General features: G+C 41.9%; 1 protein-coding gene across 2 annotated transcripts in view; it reads right to left on the bottom strand.

The window, feature by feature from the left end:
- Positions 1-2,061: 2,061 nt before the first annotated feature.
- The window catches only part of LOC117966128 (disintegrin and metalloproteinase domain-containing protein 9-like), a 29,551-nt gene continuing 8,342 nt past the window's right edge, over positions 2,062-23,270 (bottom strand). The window contains exons 3-23 of one of the 2 annotated variants that reach the window (XM_034911572.2): positions 21,517-21,575; positions 20,255-20,333; positions 16,183-16,259; positions 14,905-15,103; positions 14,584-14,649; positions 13,759-13,830; positions 12,642-12,811; positions 12,403-12,484; positions 12,179-12,312; positions 11,853-12,024; positions 11,350-11,442; positions 10,364-10,559; positions 9,814-9,919; positions 9,228-9,411; positions 9,025-9,105; positions 8,569-8,674; positions 7,202-7,343; positions 6,477-6,555; positions 5,949-5,978; positions 3,981-4,051; positions 2,062-3,356 (exon numbers count right to left, since the gene is read on the bottom strand). In XM_034911572.2, coding sequence (XP_034767463.2) covers positions 3,293-3,356; positions 3,981-4,051; positions 5,949-5,978; positions 6,477-6,555; positions 7,202-7,343; positions 8,569-8,674; positions 9,025-9,105; positions 9,228-9,411; positions 9,814-9,919; positions 10,364-10,559; positions 11,350-11,442; positions 11,853-12,024; positions 12,179-12,312; positions 12,403-12,484; positions 12,642-12,811; positions 13,759-13,830; positions 14,584-14,649; positions 14,905-15,103; positions 16,183-16,259; positions 20,255-20,333; positions 21,517-21,575 — 2,262 coding nt within the window. In that variant the 3' untranslated portion in view covers positions 2,062-3,292. The remainder of the gene's footprint in view (positions 3,357-3,980; positions 4,052-5,948; positions 5,979-6,476; positions 6,556-7,201; positions 7,344-8,568; positions 8,675-9,024; positions 9,106-9,227; positions 9,412-9,813; positions 9,920-10,363; positions 10,560-11,349; positions 11,443-11,852; positions 12,025-12,178; positions 12,313-12,402; positions 12,485-12,641; positions 12,812-13,758; positions 13,831-14,583; positions 14,650-14,904; positions 15,104-16,182; positions 16,260-20,254; positions 20,334-21,516; positions 21,576-23,270) is intronic. The other variant, XM_034911573.2, reaches the window with a different exon arrangement.

Raw genomic sequence — 23,270 nt, 5'->3', positions numbered from 1 at the left:
GATATAGAATAATATGTGCTTTGCTTTTGTGAAAGTATAAAATATGTTTGTGGTTTTGACTGTAGCTGTGAGCAGGATGAGTTAGACGTGGCTTTCCGCACATACATCCAAACCACCATCCTGCTAACTGCTTGCTTTTCTATAGCCACATATGCTTAGCTGGAAGTGTTTCTCTCATATGCTAATACCTGAATCAACATTACCTGCTTCTCATGTGATTAACTAGATGTTTTTGAGGTATGTTAATACCTGAATCAGCATTACATAACCGGGAAGCTATAAAAAAGGCCAACACAATGCTCGGATATATTGTGAGAAGTGTTGAATTTAAATCAAGGGAAGTAATGTTAAAACTTTACAATGCATTAGTAAGACCGCACCTAGAATATTGTGTTCAGTTCTGGTCACCTCGTTACAAAAAGGGATATTGCTGCTCTAGAAAGAGTGCAAAGAAGAGCGACCAGAATTATCCTGGGTTTAAAAGGCATGTCGTATGCAGACAGGCTAAAATAATTGAATCTATTCAGTCTTGAACAAAGAAGACTACGCGGTGATCTGATTCAAGCATTCAAAATCCTAAGATATAGACAATGTTGACACAGGGGACTTTTTTAACCTGAAAAAAGAAACAAGGACCAGGGGTCACAAATGGAGATTAGATAAAGGGGCATTCAGAACAGAAAATAGGAGACACTTTTTTACAGAGAATTGCGAGGGTATGGAACCAACTCCCCAGTAATGTTGTTGAAGCTGACACCCTGGGATCCTTCAAGAAGCTGCTTGATGAGATTCTGGGATTAATAAGCTACTAACAACCGAACGAGCAAGATGGGCTGAATGGCCTCCTCTCGTTTAGAAACTTTCTTATGTTCTTATATGTCAAGTAACTCCAAGGGTACAGCTACTTTATCTCCACACTTATTTTAGCACCAGTATTTACATATTCCGTTATTTATATAATAATTAGCCTTCTGGGAACGGGTGTTGAAACAAAACCACGTAAGCACTTGCAAACCACAACAAGGCCCACATGTTGTTTATTCAGGCGAGTGGTTTCAGGGAAACATCAAGGGAGCAGGCAACCTTAGATTTGAACCATTTGGAGTTGACAAGTACATTTCAAGCATGTTCAAGCCAGCATCTGCAATCACTTTGAAGCAACATAACTCTGATTCAGTACCATGCATTCATGGCCGTAACTAGCGATGAGGACACCAAGGTCGTGTCCTTGGTTGTTTTTACATCAATGCTGATGCTCATGTACAAATTCTGGTAAAGTACAAAAGACTCCTTCATTTTCTCTGTTTTGCTGTCTAACATAGATTTGGAGTTTGAATAGTAAATACCAAGCAGTCATATCAATACTGCCAGCTGTAGCTTGAAACCGAAGTTTGTCCTCGGTAGAGTGTCAGCTCTGATTATGGCTTATTTTCTATTTCGATACTGGAGACTGTTCACATCTTAATAGTTATTTATTTTTGGAGAAATGTAAACTCGCTTCCATGCCGACACCTCCCCTACACTCGTCTGACTGGGCATTCTATGCACTATGCAATCCCTACAGAGAGGAGTGGGGGTAATACTGCACAGATCCTAATCGCTAAACCTGTTGCTTGCAAAGAATTTAAATAATGTTGCTTAGGATTTTTATTTTGCATTTGCAGTGTAAATTTGTACAGTGTTATTGCTGATGTAGTACTCCTGGGGCTGGGATCGGGGTCCATTGTTGGTTTTCAATATTACGAGTGTTCTTTTAAATTACTCCCGGATCAGAGCTTGTGCAAATCTAGAGCAGACATGCCTGGAAAATGCATTTGGTTTTAACTCCTGCCTGTTGCTTGCGAACATGCTGGGAAGAGAGGCTTGCACCTACTGTCTGTCATTTCCAACTACAGAGCAGCATGGTATAGGCACCAGACAACTTAGCTGCCCCACTATCTGGTTCTTGGCTTTTAGTTGTAATCTAGAAGCTCATTTTGTTTGGTGCAGAACCGTACCAGTTGGTAACATCAGGTGCAGCTGCTTTCCTGAAGGTAAGAAGTTTTCGAGGAGACAAAAGTATGTAATTCAAATAAACTTTAAAAAGTCTGTGTGTGACTTAACAGTAAAGTACAGTAGGCTGGTTACATTATCATCGTTGTTATTACTCCAATTAGAGGACTAAAAAATAGAATGGACAAGCTTTTCTTATGTAAAATAAACACATTAAATATACACCTGTTTAACAATACCATACATGTTTTTAAATTGTGTGTTGCACGTTTATTCACAATTAAACAATTCATTTCATATTTCACTTTTTTTTAAAGTGTAGGCAGCACCTTTCAAGATGTTGCCCTTTAGTAACCCTATCAATTGCACAAATGGACTCTGATACACTACATGTACAAACTCACTCATTTATTGATATAGGACGACCAGTCCTAACATACTATTTCCTTTTTATTATTTTTTTTAAAACACACATTTTTACAAAACCGTTTATCTACTGCATTGGCGGATCTTGCGAGAAGGAGGATACCGTCTTGCCTTTTAAAAGAAAATCACGATGCATGTTAAAACTTCTCCTTGTGGTTTACGAGTGCAGGCAGAATATGTACAAGTGAATCAGCGATTAATAAAATCCACTATTGTACAATACATGGGGGGACTGGATAGGCAGGCAGAGAATGTGCAAGCAAACTGCTATGACATGATCCAAAACATCATCCAAGAGCCGTCAAAGAGCCAAGAGAACTTCATTGGGAGCGTTGCACGTAGCAATACGCAGATCATCCCGTGTATTACGAAATCTACATTAGCTCTAGTGCAAGGTTAGTCACCCCTGTCCCAGCAGGTCCCGTCAGTACTACAGGGAAATTGGGGAGAAGAAACTTGGAAAAGAAAAGAGTGGTTCTGAGTTCAGAGCTGGACTGAAGCAAGACGGGGCTGCAGCAAAGTCCCTCCTGTTACAAAGCAAAGTGCATTTCGCCAAAATGTTTCAAAGTAAAATCAATGATCACAGATTTACACTGTGTGTGTCCTGACACATTAAAATAAATCATCATAATAATATTATTAATAATAAAAAAACTTGCACCTCTATCTTCCTTCAATTTGCCCATATGCTACCTCTACATTCCTAGGACTGCGAGTGTGATTAAAAAACAACAAAGACAAATCCTTTGGCTGGAGGTATTGCGTTCCCCGTTCCTCGAGAGAGCATTGCAGGAGTGTGTGTGTGTGATAGTTATAAAACAGCCATTCGTTTGGACATTCTTTCAGGTATGAACACGTAGAGTCAAGTCGGTCGCTATACCGGAGGTGGAGGGGCAGGTCTCTGAGGCACTGGCTGCTTGACAGGAGGAGGAGGCGGTCTGGAAAAAAGAAAGTCAAAACCACAACACTGAGTGGGTCTTTTTCCCCCCAAAATGATTGTGTGGACAAACACTTCCCCCTCCTCTTTTTCTCCCCAACGTCCAATTATGTTCCCTCTGCAGCAACTCCCCACAACAGCTCAGGAGAACTGAAGATCCCACTGCCAACCTAAATCGCCTCTTTACACCCAGGAGCGCTACAGTAGACAAGCGGGATCTGTGCAGCGCAGTGAGAAGAAACAGAGTCCTGCTGATTCTACCTCCCAAACCTGCAGGAGAGCCTGAACCAACGTCATGCTCCATGTGGAATCCCCAGCAAAGATCAGGAACTTGGCACAGCGAGGACGCAAGCCTGCACTCCCCTGACTGTATGACTCACCCAGCACACCACATGACCAAGCCTTTACCAGGCGGGACTCGGAGCCCCTGGTGGGTATTTTCAAAAGTGGATGATGATTAAATGTACTTTTTTTTTTTTTTTTTTTTTTAAAGCGATTAACTTGTGCTTTATATATAGCGCAGCTTTGACTGCAAGACAACAAGCATGTGCTTCTGTACAGTGTAGGAACGACACTGTGCTGTACAAGGCATGCTCAATACACAAGAGAATGGAAGAGCACACACCTTAACGGGGTTGTGTGCGGATCCCTCACAGCATACGATGGCACTGCTGCCGTCCGACTTGTTTGCACAACCTGTGTGAAAAAACAGCACACATGACAATAGAGAGCTGGATCTGGCTTTACAAACACACTCTACATGCATTGCCCCCACTGCAGAGCCCAAATCACAGCATTGCACCCAATATTATTAACAGGACCGATTTGAGTTACTGTGCCCAACAGTCATTTAAACCAAGCATTTTGGTTTATTTAGAATCTGTCAAAACAATAGTGTGAAATCTGTGATACTAAATTAAAGGTTATTCAGCGTCAAATTATTAACTATTGCCCTACATCAGGAACCGTCATACTGGTGTAATACATTACTTCCTCTGGCTAGAAGTTACAGTAAAATTGCACACATTTAAAAGCAAGTGACTAACTTTCATCTCACCAGGACAGTCAAAATGAAACCAGTCATATCCTCCCTCCCACTACCCGTAATCTCTTCCAGTAAGCAGGGGAGGCTGCTGGCCGAGCTCACCATATGTTTCAACTTACCGCAGGACAAGGTGTTTTTGGATCATTCCCCTACATTTGCATTTCACTCAAATTTAAAGTCGACAAGTATAATAGCAAGCCATGTCAACCTCCAGCTCTAGCCATTATTACAATACAATCAGCAGACAGTTTTGCCATTGGACGGTGCTTTGCAGTAAGGCAATATTACAAAGCGGATATGCTTGGCAGTTTGGTATGGAGATACTGTACTTGGATCCTAAAGACACTTTCATTGTTGTACACTAATGTTACTAGACAGACTACTGAGCATGCAAGGGGATTATAGGTAAAAGTATGTAAGCCAGCATTTCAGAAACCACAAAGCTCGACAAGAAAACTGTCAGACATCTACTACATAAGCCAGGAACTGCTTTAGAAGCCATGCATGGTTTTTTTTTTTTTTTTTTTTTAATTTAGTCGTTGCCAATTAGTTTTTATTATTTTCTCCCCAATTTGAAATGCCCAATTATTTTTAGGCTCCGCTCACCGCTATCACCCCTGCGCTGACTCGGGAGGGGCGAAGATGAACACACGCTGTCCTCCGAAGCGTGTGCCGTCAGCCGCCCGCTTCTTTACACTCTGCAGACTCACCGTGCAGACGCCTCAGCGCTACAGCGTCGGAGGACAACGCAGCTCTGGGCAGCTTACAGGCAAGCCCGCAGGCGCCCGGCCAGACTACAGGGGTCGCTGGTACGCGGTGAGCCGAGGACACCCTGGCCGACCTAACCCTCCCTCCCCCCGGACGACGCTCAGCCAATTGAGCGCTGCCCCCTGGGAGCTCCCGTCCACGGTCGGCTGTGGAATAGACTGGACTCGAACCGGCGACGTCCAGGCTATAGAGCGCATCCTGCACTCTAGCGAGTGCTTTTACTGGATGCGCCACTCGGGAGCCCTAAGCCATGCATGTTTTACTGGTGACGAGAGCCTGCAGCTCAATGTTAGTTATTGCAAATTGTGTCGCTGTCAGATGAAGTAGGCATTTTAGTGGAATAAGTTTTCATGTGGGTGCCTCGTTATTACTTCAGAATAACGTTATGCAGATTCCACAAAAGGAAACTGGACAAGCATTCTCCAGCATGGAAAATCAAATGTTTATAACCCAGTCAATTTGAGGCTAATGGCTCATTTGCTTTTTTGGATTTTTTCATGTTTTAACTATCAAAAGAAGACGGAATTCCCCCAAATTAGACCAACACTCCTTAAAAAAAAAAAAAAAGTCCTTTTGAAGGAAGATTTGAACTTAATGTGCATATGTTTGAGCACTGTGTAGCCTCGATACTGGATTAATGCCCACTCAGCTGATGTGTTCAGTTTCTGAAGAGCTTTGTAGATTTCAGTTTTGATACAATGAAGCAGTACACTGCCGACACAGAGCAACTCCCAGCCAGTCCACATCCCCCCCGCATTGAAAACCATTCATTCTCATTACCTCTTCTGGTGGTAATAACTGAACCTGGTGCTTTATACAAAAAAAAAAAAAAAAGAGAGAAAACGGAGCCTTAGTGATTGTGAAAACGCAAGCCTGGTTTATCTAAATATGGATAAGTGACCCACAGACGAACAGTCAAGTAATATTAAAAATAAACAGGAATCAATGCAAAGAGTAAGCTGCTCTGTGGAGGGTATGGGAGTCAGCAACACTTGAACTGCTGGGCTTCAGATTTAATGGCTCCAATCTTGGTCACTGTTTTTCATACAAACCTTTTCTGAACTAACTTAAAACTGGATACAGGGGTTTGTCTGCACTATAGAACAAACCCTGCAGTGCACACTGTAGCCATGACGTTAGCTGGAGCATTGAATACTATATATTCTACACTGAATGCAGTATATATGTATTGCCCTGCTAAAATTATTAGGTTAGGAGTGAGGTTGTGTGATTCTAAGGCACATGCATGGAGTTAAATCATGGACTGACAGGTAAAAGGAAGCTATGTGTGTTCCCACTGCTACTTACCCCTTCTTTGACTATGTTGTTAGAGGCACTTCGTGGGGTCTGTCCTCTGCCTGCTGCTGGCTGAGCCCTGCCGTCAGACCTTATGAAAAAAATATATGAAAAACCCAATCACACTGCTAAATGCATACATCATAACCAATGTCTGCGTCATGATCCAGTAGACAAGCATGGTCTACATCAGTGCAGTCCCTGGTTATGAAAATGAGACGGTAGCAGGCAAATATGGTTTCATCCAGAATCCCCACCTTCTGGTGCTGAAGAATTCCCTAAGCAATACCAAATCTGACAAGTAAATGTGACATACCAAGCAAGAAAAGAGAGACAAAGGCAACTCAGTACAGGGCTGGAAATATGACTCACATTTAGCATTTTTTTCCATTCCTAGTTTTACTTTGAGTTTAATAAGACAAGCAAGCCTGTTACCTATACACTGTGGCTAATAAAGCTTGTGTTAAAACCTGGAACGGGTGAAAACTGCTATGCAATTTCCATCCCTGCATTATATCCCCTGATTTGATAGTATCAATAAAAACTGTACTAAAAGAATTTCCAAACCAAGTTCCATCACATGTGGATAAATCAGTCACTGCAAAGTTCATTCACAAACTTCTGTGTTGTGTAAGAAAGCACCGCTGTGTTACTTCTTCCCCTCGCCCAATGTGACACTGAAATGAAGATGATCGTGTTTCTAATCCCCACACACACGCACACAGCGCTTCACTCACTCGTAGGTCTGGGATCTCTTCTTCCTGCAGAATTGCCTCTTCAGCTCATTCCTCCTGAAGAAGGCGAACAAGCCGAGCAGCGAGAGAGGAACGATGAGGAAGAAGAAGACAAGCAGCCCGTCACGCAGAGAGTGATCCTTGTCTGGAGGAGAGAAGTGCCAACCTTCATGCAGACATTCCAGAAAACACACCAGCTCTACCTACTTTATATACGTGGGCACCAGATTCACGGAGCGTGCTACAGCAAGGAAGGATTCTATATACAGCTACGACCAAAGGTTTTACATCAGCCTATAACAGTGGCTCCCAGCCTGTGGTCCGGGAGAAAACTCCAGGTGCTCCGCAAACAACTCCCAAAATTCGGTTACACAATTCTTGCAAAAAACAATTTCTACACAATCACACGTTGTGCTACTAGTATTACTAAAGCAACACAACAAATAGCCTTAACCACGTGATATATAATAAGATATTTATGAAGTCTGCATTTTTCCTCCTTTTTTCTTTTATTACAGGTGTGTTTATAAAATTAACATTACAGCTCCTTTGATGCAATACCAAGCATCGCCTTCAAAGCCACCATTAATTGAAACAGCTCTCTAATGTTGAACAAAATACTAACTTAATAACTTGCACAGTATGAAGGCACATTTGTCTTGTCAAAATTAGACATTTAAAGGCTGGGAACCACTGCCCTACAGAATGACTTTATAAAAGTCGAATGAAACCTGCTGAATAATGTTACGCTAACATATTTAATCTCATACCGCTTTGCAGATTTCCATATATTGTGACATTTTGAAATCTAACATGAAATACTGCACTACTATCCTGAATTTTGCGATACATTTTTTCTTTGATTACATGATGTTAAATAAAAAATCTAAATTATGTTGATATAGGTTTTCAATCCTAAGATTCTAGGTGATGCGAAACCTTTGGCCATAGCTGTAGTACTACTCTGTGTTACAGTAATTTTTTCTACAATCAGTTCTTTTCTCAGTTTTAAAGTAAATGTTTAATGAAAATAAGAATCCTGAATGGAAATCATAAATATCCTGTTGGGTCGCATGATGCATTGTGCACCACTAATTGAATACTATATTCAAAAATCCATGCAAAACCTAAAATACCAACTCAAGTCTACCGTTTCATTATAAATGTCTCTCTAAACTTAATCATTTAAAATTGTTAAGAATGAATTGATTTTAACCTTATGTGCGATTCCCCTTATAGAAGAGATGCATTCAATAATATAAAAGTTGTGTTCTGTATGTAACACCCAATATTAAGAAAGTACTTCGTATACATTCTGAGTTTAGTACAGTTCAAAATGATTTGAAGTTCTTCACTGTGTTGTCACTCACCATTGTAAGCGGGCCCACTGTCAACACTACCACCATACCCCTTGCTTTCACAGAATGGGGGAGCCCAGCCTTTATCACAATGGCAATTCTTATTGCTGTTACAGACCTAACAGGGAAGAAGGAACAAGGGAGAGATTTAGGACATGGTTTATTCCAAATATAACACACTGGTTACACACGTGGCCATAACCGACCATCCTGACCGACAGCCTTGGCATTTGTGTGGCACATTTGATATTCAGCATACCTTTATTTTTTGGATTGCTACTACTCTGAATTCAAGTTAAAATCCCAGTTGAACAGAATGAATCCCTGTTCTAAACAGTACTAGACAGATTTCTTGGTCAGGAATTTGTACATTACTCCTGCCATGCATTTAATACAACGTAACAAAAGCAGTGTTTAACAGCCAGCTTCAGTGCTAGCGCATTAGTTCTCGTGAGCCAAGTTCTTTACCCCGTGGGCATGGCACATCTTCTCCACGTCGCAGTCATATTTAAGAACAGCCGCATCCACGCATTGGTAATTCAAACAAACCTTCAGGGGGGATAAAAAAGGAGGAACCACTTTAAGAATCTGACTTCCATTATTAAATACTGTACAAGTATTTCCCTGTAAAATGATATACAAAGAATTGTGCTCCCGGGACTGCGCTGTACCTTGCCTTCTTCACACCTGGTTCCTTCGTTCACCATGCCAGGGTCCGGCACATCAGAGCCCAGCAGGAAATCCACTCCCCAGCACTTGGTGTTCCCAATCGGAGTCTGGATGATAGAAGGCTGGATGCCAAACACTGGGAGGGTTTCCACATTCTCGCACTGCAGCTTACCACACATCGCGTTTCTGAAAACAGACAAGCAGCAAAACAATAATGTATGCAAATAAGAGCCTGCCCCAGTTTAAACTCTCTCAATGCAGAACCGTGTGCAGTCCTAGGGAAGTCAAAACTGCTTTAGTAGTATAGGAAAAATGCCCAAACAAAACAGCCGATCAGTAAAATAATTTGCATGTTTAATAACTGCACTGATGAATAAAGCAACAGCTGTTACCAATGCTGACGTCAGGGCTTGTCTCTGAGGTATCACACTAGTTCATGCACAGGTTCACAAAATTCAGATTGGACAATTTAATAAAAAGATGCAGTTTTGACATTTGGCCACTAGGTGGTGATGCAGATACAAATATCACAGCCTGTATTGCTCCCCAGTGTAGCACTGTTTGGATTGTGGACTTAGTCAGACTCACCTGCTTTCACACCTCTTATAGCCATTACCCTGGAAACCACAGTTTCCAAATCTGTCTCCCTTCAGATTGACATCTTTGAAGCAAACTTGAGGAGCAGCCTTGGCTTCTGTGGAGTTAAATAATAAAACACACACACACACACATATCTTATAAGCCAACAGCAACAGATTGTGCTCTAAACTCTGGCTCGTGTTAATGAGTGCAATGTCTCTCAGCATTTGGGATAATCCTGTTGTACTACGGTGCAATTCCGATACACAAACATCACAAAGGCTCCCATTAACAGCAATGCACTGTTTGAGTTTACTTGGAGACTTATCTCCTTGTACACTTGATGAACCCTGGAGATCAATGTTCTTCAAATTACTTTCTTTTTTTACTATTCCCTTTTATGCTAATCATTTCGAGTTAATCGAACTTTGCATTTTTTTTTTTTTTTTTTTTTAAATGTTGTGTTGTAGTAGTTCAGAAGCTGCTCTCGGTACCAATTGCCTGCCATCTTAAAAAGGGGATGGTAAAAACCATGAATGAAGTATTTCCATTTGCTTACTTGGTCCAAAGATAGCCTGGCACTGCCCGTCGTAGTGCTGGCACACCCCATTGTAACAGTAGGCTTTACTGTTTTTGCAGGGGTGCCCGTCCTGCACAAAGACGTCAGGCTGGCAAAGCTGGGACGTCCCGTTGCAGTACTCCGGGAGATCACACTCGTTGCTGCTTCCTCGACACACAGTCCCCCCGGGCATGAACTGGGACAAGCGGGGAAACGACACATGAGAAACCGACTACCTGTACCTTCCAACATGGGATTCAAGCAGTCAAATAAAAGCATCTATGGAAATGCAGAACTGTATCTTCACCTTTCGTTTATCTATCGCGTACATGAAACTCTAGGCACCATATTAAAAAAATGTCTTCCCATGTCTTATGTTTTCGGTAGTTCTACTTCGTCAACAACGTTTTACACTCTTCCCATCGAATTGGTATTGCAGTTTGCACGGCTGCTCCAAAACATGAACAATTTAAGATTACAGTAAGTGTTTTTAAAACACCCACCTTATTAAATAGATCCCTGATCAAAGTCGTTGTCAAGATTACATTGGCGTGATTTGCTGTGTCGGACAAACATCATGCTAGTTTTGGATTGCTCTTTGGAAGAACAGAATGACTGTTTGGAAGGCTTTGTATAAAATGCTGCACTGGCAGGTTGATATGAAAAGGACAAAATGCTAAAATGTGCCTCTGCCACTAAGCATTTTTAAACATGGACCTCTGAATTATCCATACAATGCATACACCTATCAGTAATGGCTTGGAAATAATGACTCTTTGAATGTTAATAAATAAGCCAGGCGCTGTGGTTTTCTACCAAAAACCATACTGGGCCATAAGTTGAGCTCTGAGCTCATCAAGCCTCCATCACTGCTTCATACCACACAGCCCCGCTGGTATTCCCTGCAAGTACAGACAAGGGCCAGCCCGGCTTTCGGCTTTCTGTTTGCATACCATTCACCAGTTTAGAGTGTTTAATTCTCTTACCTGACAATTTTTACAGCAGACTCCGTAAGCACACTGGGCCCCTCGCTTCAGCTTGCATGTCTTAGCTTCACAACAAGAATCCTTTTCACATTCCTATAGGAGAAGGCAGTAATCATTAAGGCTAATCTTTTGGTGGAGGGCTACGGTACATGGTTCATAAGATGACTGCTGTATGTCCTCAGCCCAGCTCCCTATGGATCGATTTCCACCTTATAAAACTACTGTAATTGTAGAATGTCTCAGTAAAAGGCTCACCAGAATAAGCTCTTTTTTTTTACAAGGTTCACCCTGGGGACTGAAGCAAATTATTTAAAAATTCCACAATATCCACACCACAGATAATCGGGCCAACAAGAAGACAAATCAGCTACCTTATTATAAAACTAGCAAGAAACAAGCTGGGTTTAGGTTGAAAAACACAAGAGACACAGAAAGACAACTGGGCCTGTTATCTCTGAGTGAAATGAATGGTTGGGACAGGTTGTGCTGGTTGCGATGCCTACCTTGGGTGACCCGCAGTCACACTCCTCCCCCACGTCCACCAGCTTGTTCCCGCAGAAGGGGGGGCTGTAGGCCTCGTCGGGGTGGGGCAGGTTCAGCAGGCAGCTTCCCCCGTTGTTCACAATCAGCTTCTCAAAGTCATCAGAGCTGCAGGTACTGAAGTTCCTCGAGCCACTGGGACACACAAGAGAGCGTTCAGAAGCTCAGAGTGAAACGCTCCACATTCCCCCCCTGATCATTCTCATGTTTACAGTCCTGTGAGGGCAAAGCTGGTCACCTAAGCCGGTGAAGCAGCCTTGTGTCACTGGCAGGCAGGCTCTGTACTCACGTGGCTCCGGAGTTCATGACACAGGCAGACACGCCACAGTGACAGTCTCTCCCATCATCATGGTTCATTCCCAGGTTGTGCCCCAGCTCGTGGGCAACGATAGACGCGAACATCGGGACATTGTTGTGTGGAAACTGTGTGGGAAGGAAGCGCACGGAACAAGTTAGCAAACTCCTTTAAATTCCAAAAACAACACTATGCAAGAAATCCGAGGGACGCCCTACCGCATTAATCCCTCCGCCGTGACTCCTTGAACACACAGTCCCGACAAACGCCATTCCCGCTGTGCCTCCAAAACTCTTCTTTCTAGAAGTGGCGGGGAAAGAGAATAAACCCCAAACAGCTTAGTACTCCACACTCAGACTGAACCACAACTCTGGCAATCCTTCAGCGGGATTCTGCGATACAAACATTTGACCCTCGCCGTTCTTATGGATCTGAGCTGCACAGGATTGTAACTCACAGGATTAACTGGGCGCTGTCGTGTCTCCTGCGTCCTGCAAGCTCCTTCTCCCTCCACTGAACAAACCGCCCCAGCACCTCCCCCGCACTCCCATCGATGTTGATCTTATTCTGAAGATTCCAGATCTCCAGCCCCACTAGGACAATGCGTATGTTTAAGGCAATGTACATCTAAAAACAGGACAGAAGACACACAGATGATTTGAGAGTCTACTAAACCCCCACTTGCAGTCTGGCCAAGCCTTGAGCACTACCATTTAGAAATTGTGTAAGAAAAAAAAAGGAAAGAAAACTCCAAATGCAGACAGACTGGCTTTAAAACAGCAAAGCCAGCAGTTTAGGAGAAGTTCCTTGACATGACACTTTTGAAAGAGTGTTTGTTTTAAGAAATACATAAAGGATGCTATGGGTACTGTATCTATTCCACAAGGATGGTTGAATGACCGATGAGCCGCCAATCCTGGGTTGTTTGCGACTATCCTCACAAGTGAAATAAACACAGCACTCCAGGGAGGTAAATAAGACTCCAATTTCATAGCACTTTCACCCATTCCAGGTTTTAATATAAGCTTATTAGCCACGGTATATACAGCTATGGCCAAAGGTTTTGCATCACCTAGAATGTTACGATTGAGACAATTAAATATGAACATCATTTAGATATTTTACTGTAATCAAAGAAACTATAAAATGATATTGCAAAAAAGTCTACCGGAAGCCATAATAGTAGTACAGTATTTCATGTTTGATTCTGAAATGTCACATTTTTCAATTTTTGTCATTTCTTCATCAATTACATGGAAACTACAAAGCAGCATGTAATTCAATATGTTACCGTAACATTAATTCAGCAGGTTTCATTCGACTTTATGAAGCAAAATTAGTTCATTCTATAGGGCGATACAAAACTTTTGGCCATAGCTGTAGGTGTGCCTTATTAAAAATCTGAGTAAAACCAGGAATGGATCTAACTGCTATGCAGTCTGAGTCTTCTTTCCATGCCGGTGCTCTGTGAATGTACTCTGTTTATGTAAGTGTCAGCAATATTTTTTTACAGTCTTGGCTCCGTCATATTCGGAGCATACTGGACCCTGGCAGCTCTGCAGTGTTGGACTCACACTGTCAATGTAGTTGGCAAGCTGAACCATTTCCTCGCGCACTGCAGTCTGGTTCCTGTTCGAAAAATCAAACTGAAGAAAAAGGAGAGAAAAAAAAAGAAACACTGCAGTGAGCAAGCAGAACAGCGTCTCAACGCCTGATTGCAATACAATCATTAGCTGACCCAGCATCTCACTGGGTTTTAGAAGACTGTTTTTTTCACTGATCAAATCCACTCCATCCTGCACGTTTGTGAGGCTGAGGAACGGCTATACCCATCTGATACCCACAGATAACATTTCACTTAATGTGATCTCTGTCAAAACTACATGAGTGTAAAGCTAAAACTCCCACACATCTAGTACTGATATGTAAAATTAGACCGCCTTATTATTATTATTATGATTATTATTTATTTCTTAGCAGACGCCCTTATCCAGGGCGACTTACAATTGTTACAACATATCACATTATTTTTTTACATACAATTACCCATTTATACAGTTGGGTTTTTACTGGAGCAATCTAGGTAAAGTACCTTGCTCAAGGGTACAGCAGCAGTGTCCCCTACCAGGGATTGAACCCACGACCCTCCGGTCAAGAGTCCAGAGCCCTAACCACTACTCCACACTGTTGCCTTATAGCACAAATAGTTTGCTAGGAAGGGATAAGCCTTGATGGGACAAACACACTATTCAGCAGGGGGATTGTTTTTGGGGGAAATGGTTTGTTATAAAATTTTGTGCCTGTTTCATTCCCTCAACATTATAAAACCTGGATCACCTTCTCATACCAAACGTCTGGGGAAAAAAAGAAATAAAAAGAGAAGATTCGGACACACTTACCCGCTCATTATCCACAACCAGAAATAGCTCCACGTACCGTGTCTGGGGTAACACATCTCTTTTTCTCTTAAGTAAGAAAAAAAAAAAATCTTATGCAACACAGAATGCATAACTTTAATGTCACATCAATGATTCAATAGCAACACAAGTGCTTTAGTTTGTACAACAGTAATTAATGATGACAATTGTAACACTCACTATAAATCAACTCATCAGATCTTAGTCAGGGTTATTCTACTGGTAGTGAAGGGCAAGCCTATCCTCTACCCAAGCGCTACATATTTGATCAGTGTAACCTTCATATTCATATAAGCTTCTTACTCTCAGTAGCTGGGTCACGCTTGGCAGATCAAAGTGTGCCGTGTGCTGCGTGTCTTGTGTCTCTGGGTGTGTGTGCGGCACTCCACACGCTGAAGGCTGGGACTGGAGGTTTTCAAGGCGATAGATAAGGTGTTGAAAGGTAGAGGAAGAGTCCAGGGGCTCTATTCCATAGCTGGCATTGGCGGTTTGCAGAATCCCCCTGCGCAAGGAAACATACAGAAAAGGGAATTACTGAATCACACAAATACAGAAAGCAAAGCAACACCTAGACATACAGTTAGCCCAGTTTACTGTACTGATTACAGCCAAACAAGGTCACACCAAGTGGGGGTGGGGTCGATCAAGCCCTAAAGTCTAGAGAGCCCTTGAAACCAGCTTTAAAAACTTATTATCTTTTGTCCAGGCCACCTTAATGCATGGCGAGTGGAGAGGTCAAGTGGAAGAGCCAGTGTTGAGCATTATCGAGAATTTGAAACACTGTTAATGAATGCGCTGGGAAGATGCTCTGGGAGTTTATCATGGAAAAGCACAGGCTGTATGGTCTTCCTCCTGCTGTTTGGATAAGGAAATACTTCACACCCAGCACAGTTATGAGCAGGAAGCGAGACGGGCTATCATGTGTTTCCAGGTAATGTTGTGATATTTGGGACCACTGCCAGCGACAATTCAATACGCGATTTAATTCACTACACCGATTGAGGCTCAAACGTTTGTCTGCTTATATTAGTACCTTATAAAAATTGTACCAAATGCCCACGCAAAGTTTCAGGTAGGTGATTCTGACATAGCCTTGGAATCAATGGTGCCATGTAATTAAAACAAATAACTATATATTTATTATTGTATTCATGAAAACATGTAGAAAATTACAGAACACAGTAAAAATTAATATGTATTTATTTCTAAAATGGGGAACCTCTTGCTAATTTTTCAGATTTTTAGCTTGTGAACCGTCTTAAGTAAATCTTAAAAGTTTGACACACGTGGATTAACCAGAAGCGCTCTTGAAAGCAGTGGGTATTATCAGCTGATGTGTTTGCACATTTCTGTAGCGTTAAGGGCTTTAATTCAATTAAAAAAAGAACACAACCCCCCCCCCCCCGCCCATGTCTTCTAGTGCAAGCGCAACAAGGAACTCCACATGTGCAGTTACCTAATGCCATTCGAGATCTGCACACAGCCAAGACATTTAATAATCGTAACACCTTCCTTTAAATCTCTGACCCGCTTCCTTTCCCCTTTGACCTCAGTGCAGCACTGATACAGCGGTGCTCTTACCTGAGTCCAGAGCAGGTGCTCAGTGCCACCATGGAGTTGGGAATATCCTCCACATAACCCTGATAATGACAATGGTGCTGAAAGAAACAAAAAAGACAGAAGCTGGGAACTATTTTGTTTCATAGACCGTTTCCCATGGAGCGATTGCATTTCGTTCCTACTGCAGTACGAAACCTGCAAAACGGCTATAGCCATTCAAAAAGGAAAATCACACACAATTTATAAGGGATAGAGCTATTAGCTGCAACATGGGGAAGAACAAAAACAAAAATACATGCACAAATATTTTACCCCACTCAAATATATTTTCATTATACAGTAGACCCTGATAAGGTCGCAGGAATGGAAATACTAGACTCCTCCTGCATAGCAGTGTCACCCATTTGAGGGTTTACTACAAGCTTGATTAGCCAGAGTGAAAAGGTAACGTCTTAAAACTCACAATGAAACCAGGAGTGGATCCCACTGCTATGCAATGGGAGTCTATTGTCATCTCTGAGAGAATTCAAACAGCAAACTGCTCGATATCCAAAGAGAATCAGGATCCAGAAGAAAAGTAACTGAAACTGAAAACTCACCGTTTTATTAATTGGCTATGTTTGGGCCATTTTAATAATCAGCCAGGTAGACAGCCTAGCGATCTCCACCATGCTATCTAAAGAAGGCAGAAGCCGAAACATAGCCAATTAATAAAACAGTGAGTTTTCAGTTTATCAAATACTTTTCTTCTTCATTACACATGTATACCAGTATATAGTTTGTTTTAAGGTTGGCCCGGTAATTCGACAAGTCAGGGTTGTTGAACTGAAGGGCCGCTGTGCCACAAGTCTTTAAGCAATGACAAGGTCCTAATAAGACGATCAGGAGGTATGGTGACTAACAGGGCAAAAGGGCCTTGGGTTGTGGCCATTTCTCTGTGGTTTCTGACTGGAGAGATGATGAAATACAATCTGCACAGCATCAGTGTGAGACATACCTTTATACAGGGTTTGTATACCTGTGAAATATGATGAATTGCTCTTTTCTACTTTCATTGCAAGGTCTTGAAACCTTGTGATTAATTATTGTTTAGTTAGTCCAATAAAAGGTATCCCCTCTCCTTCTCGTTGTCCATCATCTCTGGACTGATGTGACTACCATTTCATCTATCAACGACCCAGAACTTTAAAACACTGATATAGTAATACAAGAAAGGTATAAAATTCAATGACAAGCGTTTAAACATTTCAACTTTTTTTTCTCAGTGCCAGCAATCAATGGCACATTGAATCTGAAACATTTCTTTTAGCATTGCTACTTAATCACACTGCTGTACACTTCTGCAATTTATTCAGCAGGGGCACACAGCTGATTGAAATAGTTACAACAACTCCTGAAAAGACAAGTCCGCCTTGAAAATGTCAACACTCAGTGCACTGTACTTGGCAAGAGATTAATTTGATAGACAGCCAAAATAGTCTGAGCTTCCAAAATAGACAGACCTAAAAAATCATAGACTGTAACAGAGTTTACAAACAAGTCATTGTTCAGAGATAAGCAATCCACTTGCGGTAGCCACCATTACAAATGCTCAGAATGTCGAACGAGAAAAAAAAGGAGGGGGTCGACTGGCACTCTTCCTTTAAAAATATAATATTTTCCACTGCCAACTGTGAATGGGAGTTCCCAAGGGGCGGCGCACAATTGGCCGAGCAGCGCCCGGGTGGGGAGAGCTTAGGTCGGCCAGGGTGCCCTCGGCTCACCGTGCACCAGCGATCCCTGCAGATTGGCTGGGCGCCTGCAGGCCTGCCTGCAAGTTGCCCAGAGCTGTGTGGTCCTCCGACGCTGTAGCTCTGAGGTGGCTGCATGGCGGGCCTGCAGAGTGAAAAGCAGCGGACGGCTGACGGCACACGTTTTGGAGGACGCGTCTGTCCGTCTTCGTCTCTCCCTAGTCAGTGCGGGGGTGGCAGCGGTGAGCCGGGTTGAAATAAAATAATAGGGCTTTCCAAAATGGGAAGAAAACGAGATCCCGAATTTTAAAAATAAATATCGACGTCGGATCAAAAATGTCACTCTTTCATGTGTTAAAAACCGAAAGGTTATATATAGAATGGTTAATCACAGGTCATGTGTAATCCCAATTACAAAATCTGAGGCATGCACGTAGTGTAACTTCTCCAATTTACTCAAATGATGCCTCAATATTAAGCACTGGCTCACAGTACTCTGAATACTGTCTGCTAACTAACCTCACCTCCCAGTTCTAGTACACTGGACAAAAATATTTTTCCCAGAACACTGCCATTAAGATCCTACTCACGTGACAAAGGAGGCGCTGTGCTGTACACTGTAGGAGTTTTTCTACAAGCCTGTAACACAATGCCCAAAATGTTTTTTGAAGGGGGAAGGAACACCAGACTCGGCAAGACTTTCTGCTTTCTGTTTGTTTTCCTTTTAGTGAATTCCGGAAATTCTTCCCACTTTTTTTTTTTTTTTTTTTTTTTTTTATTTGGCTAGTTCTTGTAAAGTCTATTTACTGTGTATGTAAGAGGAGCTTGGCAGCATGTTGTAAAGTCTAGCCGACACACAGCATTGTGAAATTACACAGCGGGTCAGGCATGCGCCCAAGCCAAAATGTCTTTGATATCAATGGCAGTGTTTTCAGTCAAAGGTCTTTTAAGGGGAGAGAGAGAGAGAGAGAGAGAGAGAGAGAGAGAGAGAGAGAGAGAGAGAGAGAGAGAGAGAGAGAGAGAGAGAGAGGGAGGAGACAGTATCATTCATAACCTCTAACTGCTGAAAGTAGTAGCAGAAACTTGCCCAATTAAAAGTTTGAGATCACAAGGAGACTTCATGTCCTACCAGACTCGAAACAACATACCACAAATGGATACATACTTTAATATATTAATTTAAAACTTAATACGCTTTATCAAAAAAAAATCACACAATGGAAGAATTAATTAGCAAACAATTCTTTAATAAAAAAAGGCATGGGTCCGATATAAAATGAGCAAAAACCAAGAGAGTTTTTAAAACTGATCATGTGTATACAGTTTGCCCTGACATGTACACTTCAGATTAGCACATCAGCAATGCAAGAACGCAGAGCTGTCCAACCCTACCAGGGAGTTGTTAGAGCCACTGAATAAAATGGAGAAAAAAAATATCGAGTTGACCAGAAAGCCTACTACATTGTTGCAACCACTGCACACACCGCTTCAGCAGGCTTCCATTCATAAACGTTGCATGTTTAAACATACATTTTGCTGCATTGACCTATTGTGCAGCTCAGTGAGCAACGTACAGTATTATTATTATTATTTATTTCTTAGCAGACGCCCTTATTCAGGGCGACTTACAATTGTTACAAGATATCACATTATTTTTACATACAATTAACCATTTATACAGTTGGGTTTTTACTGGAGCAATCTAGGTATAGTACCTTGCTCAAGGGTACAACAGCAGTGTCCCCTACCAGGGATTGAACCCACGACCCTCCGGTCAAGAGTCCAGAGCCCTAACCACTACTCCACACTGCTGCCCTATATATATATATATATATATATATATATATATATATATATATATATATATATATATATATATATATATATATATATATATATATATATATATATATATATATATGCAAGCTTAAAAGGCACCAGTGAACCAGTGAGATGCACAGTGCCATCTAAAAACTTTGACATGCCAGGAGACGTCAGGCGTAAGATGTGCTTTAGCTTATATATAGGTTAAGATGGGCACGTATTTATTTTTTTAAACCTCCCCCCCAGGATACATTCTCCACCGCTCAGTTTAAGAACCGCTGGTTACCTACAGCTCAGCCACCAGGATGCAGCAGTTTATCTAAAATTAACCCATACAGGCGAATGGAAAAAGCTACAAGAACTCTGAAACTTCAGTAACAGCCCACTCAGCAGACAGGCATGCAAATTTTTCATTTCCTTCCTATTTCTGTGCGTCCCATTCTTAGAATAGAGAGCACTGCAGAGGCAGCGGAATCAGCATGTGGAAAGTGAGAGACTGTATTGAGCGGATATGAGCAGGACAGACCCTGAAACCCTACCTGCATCTCAGGCTGCTTGGAGATCAAGGCCCCCTCCTTGGAGTAGGTAAACACGGTGAAGTCCTTTGGGAGAAACTGTCTGCAAAACAAGAGCAAAGCCTTTAGTAAAAGCAAATGTAATTAAGAAACAAGCGTGGGACAAGTCCAGCATCTTAAAGTAGCTTCAAATGTTCGTTTTGTGATCATTAGGAGTGTCTCTTTACATTAATAAGCCCAAGCACAATCTAGCGCAGGGCGCCTTTAGATCAAATCTCCTTTTGTATTGCTGTACACTAGAGTGCTGGCTCTCAAGTCTATAATGATACTTTAGCCAGCGTAACTATGATTGTAAATGCATTTGCGGTGGGGAACCAGAACTGAAGAGCAGATCCTGAACTCATGTAAAAACTCCTTAATATTTACATAAAACTCAGCATGCAAGTGATTGCAATTACAACTGTCTGCACTACAATAAAGCTACAGGAGTCATAGGCATGAATTTATATATGAATTTAAATTTACACCAGTCCACTTTCCCCTCACCCCCCATGAGTTAGGCAAAGTGGCTCCATGTTATTCACTACATAAATATAAAAAAGGTTAATGCTAAAATCAATCTGGGGCAGCCAAGACAGAAATGCTGACTGAAAGAGCAGCTCCATTTCCTCACCGCTACGCATTAACTTCCTGACAACCCTGTATATACTGGCTTCTCAAAAAATCAGCATCTATATGCATAAGCTGGCAACACTGAGACACTAATGATCTAAAGGGCAGATCTTAACTCTTTCAGTACCAAGGAGGTGGTTTGTTCAACCTAAGAAGCCACAGAATTATTTTAATAATAATCATAATAACCTTTTGTGCAAGAGTCAAACCATAAAAAATAATAACATCACAAGGGAACCCATCAAAATGCTTTAAAAAAAAAAAAAAGGTTTAATTTACAGAGGCGAGGAATCACCCTGAGCGGCATTATCCATGATCAGTTATCCCGGGATCACCCTTAAAAATAGCTTGTTGATGAAATCCAGGTGGTTTCCCAGTGCAGGCTGATCAGGAAAGATAACACTAAGATAACTAGCTGAATAGTTTCAGTGTCTTATTGAAAAATATATTGAAATGGGCACAAAATGATATGAAGAAACCTCTCAAACTTGATAAAGCAATGCTTGATTAGATTCAGAACTGGATATCAAATTCAAGCTCTCATGTTTCTACCGCAGTGTCGAACATTGGTAGCATTTTGCAGGGAGTAATAAAAAGAAATCACTGGTACTTACTCATTCTTTTCCAGGTGGACAACGTGGTCCCTTCCTTCTGCTTGTATGACGTACGACACCTGCAAAGCAAAGTCAAAAGCATCACTGCCGAGTTTGGCCTCCTGAAGTTCAAATCAAAACCGGCTGACGTGTTCCAACACCTTCTTGAGTGTCTTGAACTGTAACAGTGAGACGTGGGGAGGCTGCATTGCCGCTGATCTGTAGTATTTGACGGGCTTGTGGAGTGAAAGGTTTAACGAACAAGCTTTTAAAATCTCCACCTTTACCAACATGTTCACCCCCTGCTTTGTATTGTTTAGTTTAACTTTGAAACACTACTGAGAAGTACAACCCAATACGAGCACTCCTCCAAAAGAATTTCATGTTGAAAGTCACCTGCTCCATGGTTTGAATAAAGCAGGATGGCAGAGTACGGGGATCAAACTAAAATTGGACAAAACAGGGAGACTCCACTAAGTGCGGAACGACACGGAGAAGGGGGCTGTACCCTCGGAGGGAGAAAATTAATACAACGACAAGCAGGGAGGTAAAAAAAAAAACCCTAATGAAATGACAGCGTTGCCAAATTAACAGGTTTTCTCACTTTCCTCTAGTCCCAATACCTGGAGCGAGTTCAGCCACACACCAACAGGAAAAGGCATTAATCCCCGCAGAGTGGGAAGCCGATGCCAAGGTACCATCTGCCACCGTCACGGTGTGCTGGCAGAACAAAGCCCAGGAATGTGAACACCTTCACATCTCTAGATCAGGATCCATGGGGGCTGCGATCGGAGTCTTTGAATGACTTTTCTAACGTCTCCTCCATAACTTTAAAATGCAAGTTTGACACACAGACAGAAAGATGCTTTATAAACTGTCTCATCAGATTCTAATAGTTGGTCAAAAAGAATAAGCAGGTTTCATCCCAATTGAACAGTAATCCTATAGATATACACGCATCCCCAGAGGGAGATATCAGTTCGGCTTGTCACTTTAGCCGAAATTCACACTTTTTTTTTTGTTTTGCTTTTAGCTCTAATCCAAAAATCAATTGCCTGCAAATATAGCTAACCTTTTAGGTCCTGTGTGATTACTACTCAAGTATAAGGCTCCTCTGTATGTGCACGCACTGGTGTGATCAGTCTGTGTTAAGGTGACAGAGTTCAGCTGCTGCTCTTCAGTCCTAGTTGTCTACCAGAGACACGTGTAACACAGGCTAGATCAGCTAAACTATCTTTATAGTAAAAGGCCCAAGCACACCCTAGCACACAGATTTCTCTTTACACATAAAGCAGCCTTTAGCAAAACCATATTTAAGTGCCACGTTTACTCTTTGGCCCCCCAGACTGTTCTAAGACGTTTGCAATATTTCGGCTTGTCTGGAGAATCCTAAATACCAGGATTGAACAGCCTTCCTAATTCCATTCAATCGTGTGACAATGTGACTTGTCAGCTCTGCCAGCCCCACCTACGCTCTGTTGAGTGGGGCTGGTTGAGTTGAAAGGTCACACTGTCACGTGATTAAGGAGTAAGGAAGGCTATTCGGTCCAAAATCAAATGAATGCAGACAAGCTCAAATGAATGCACAGTAAAAGCAGATTGTGACCCAAGAACCACTCGGAATGAATGCAAAACACCATTAAATACTGTAGTTTGGAAAAAAAAAGCAATTAAAGCCACACACTCTAGCTAAACTGAAAGGTAAAGTGCACTGTAATCACATGTTCCCATTTTATTTTTCTATCGTGCAAGTTATTTCCATTACCACATCTTGG

Source organism: Acipenser ruthenus, chromosome 37 (genome assembly GCF_902713425.1).
Source record: "Acipenser ruthenus chromosome 37, fAciRut3.2 maternal haplotype, whole genome shotgun sequence".
In the NCBI taxonomy this organism is placed as follows: Eukaryota; Metazoa; Chordata; class Actinopteri; order Acipenseriformes; family Acipenseridae; genus Acipenser; species Acipenser ruthenus.
Note: the sequence above shows the minus strand (reverse complement) of the source record. Positions and strands in the feature narration are given on the sequence as shown.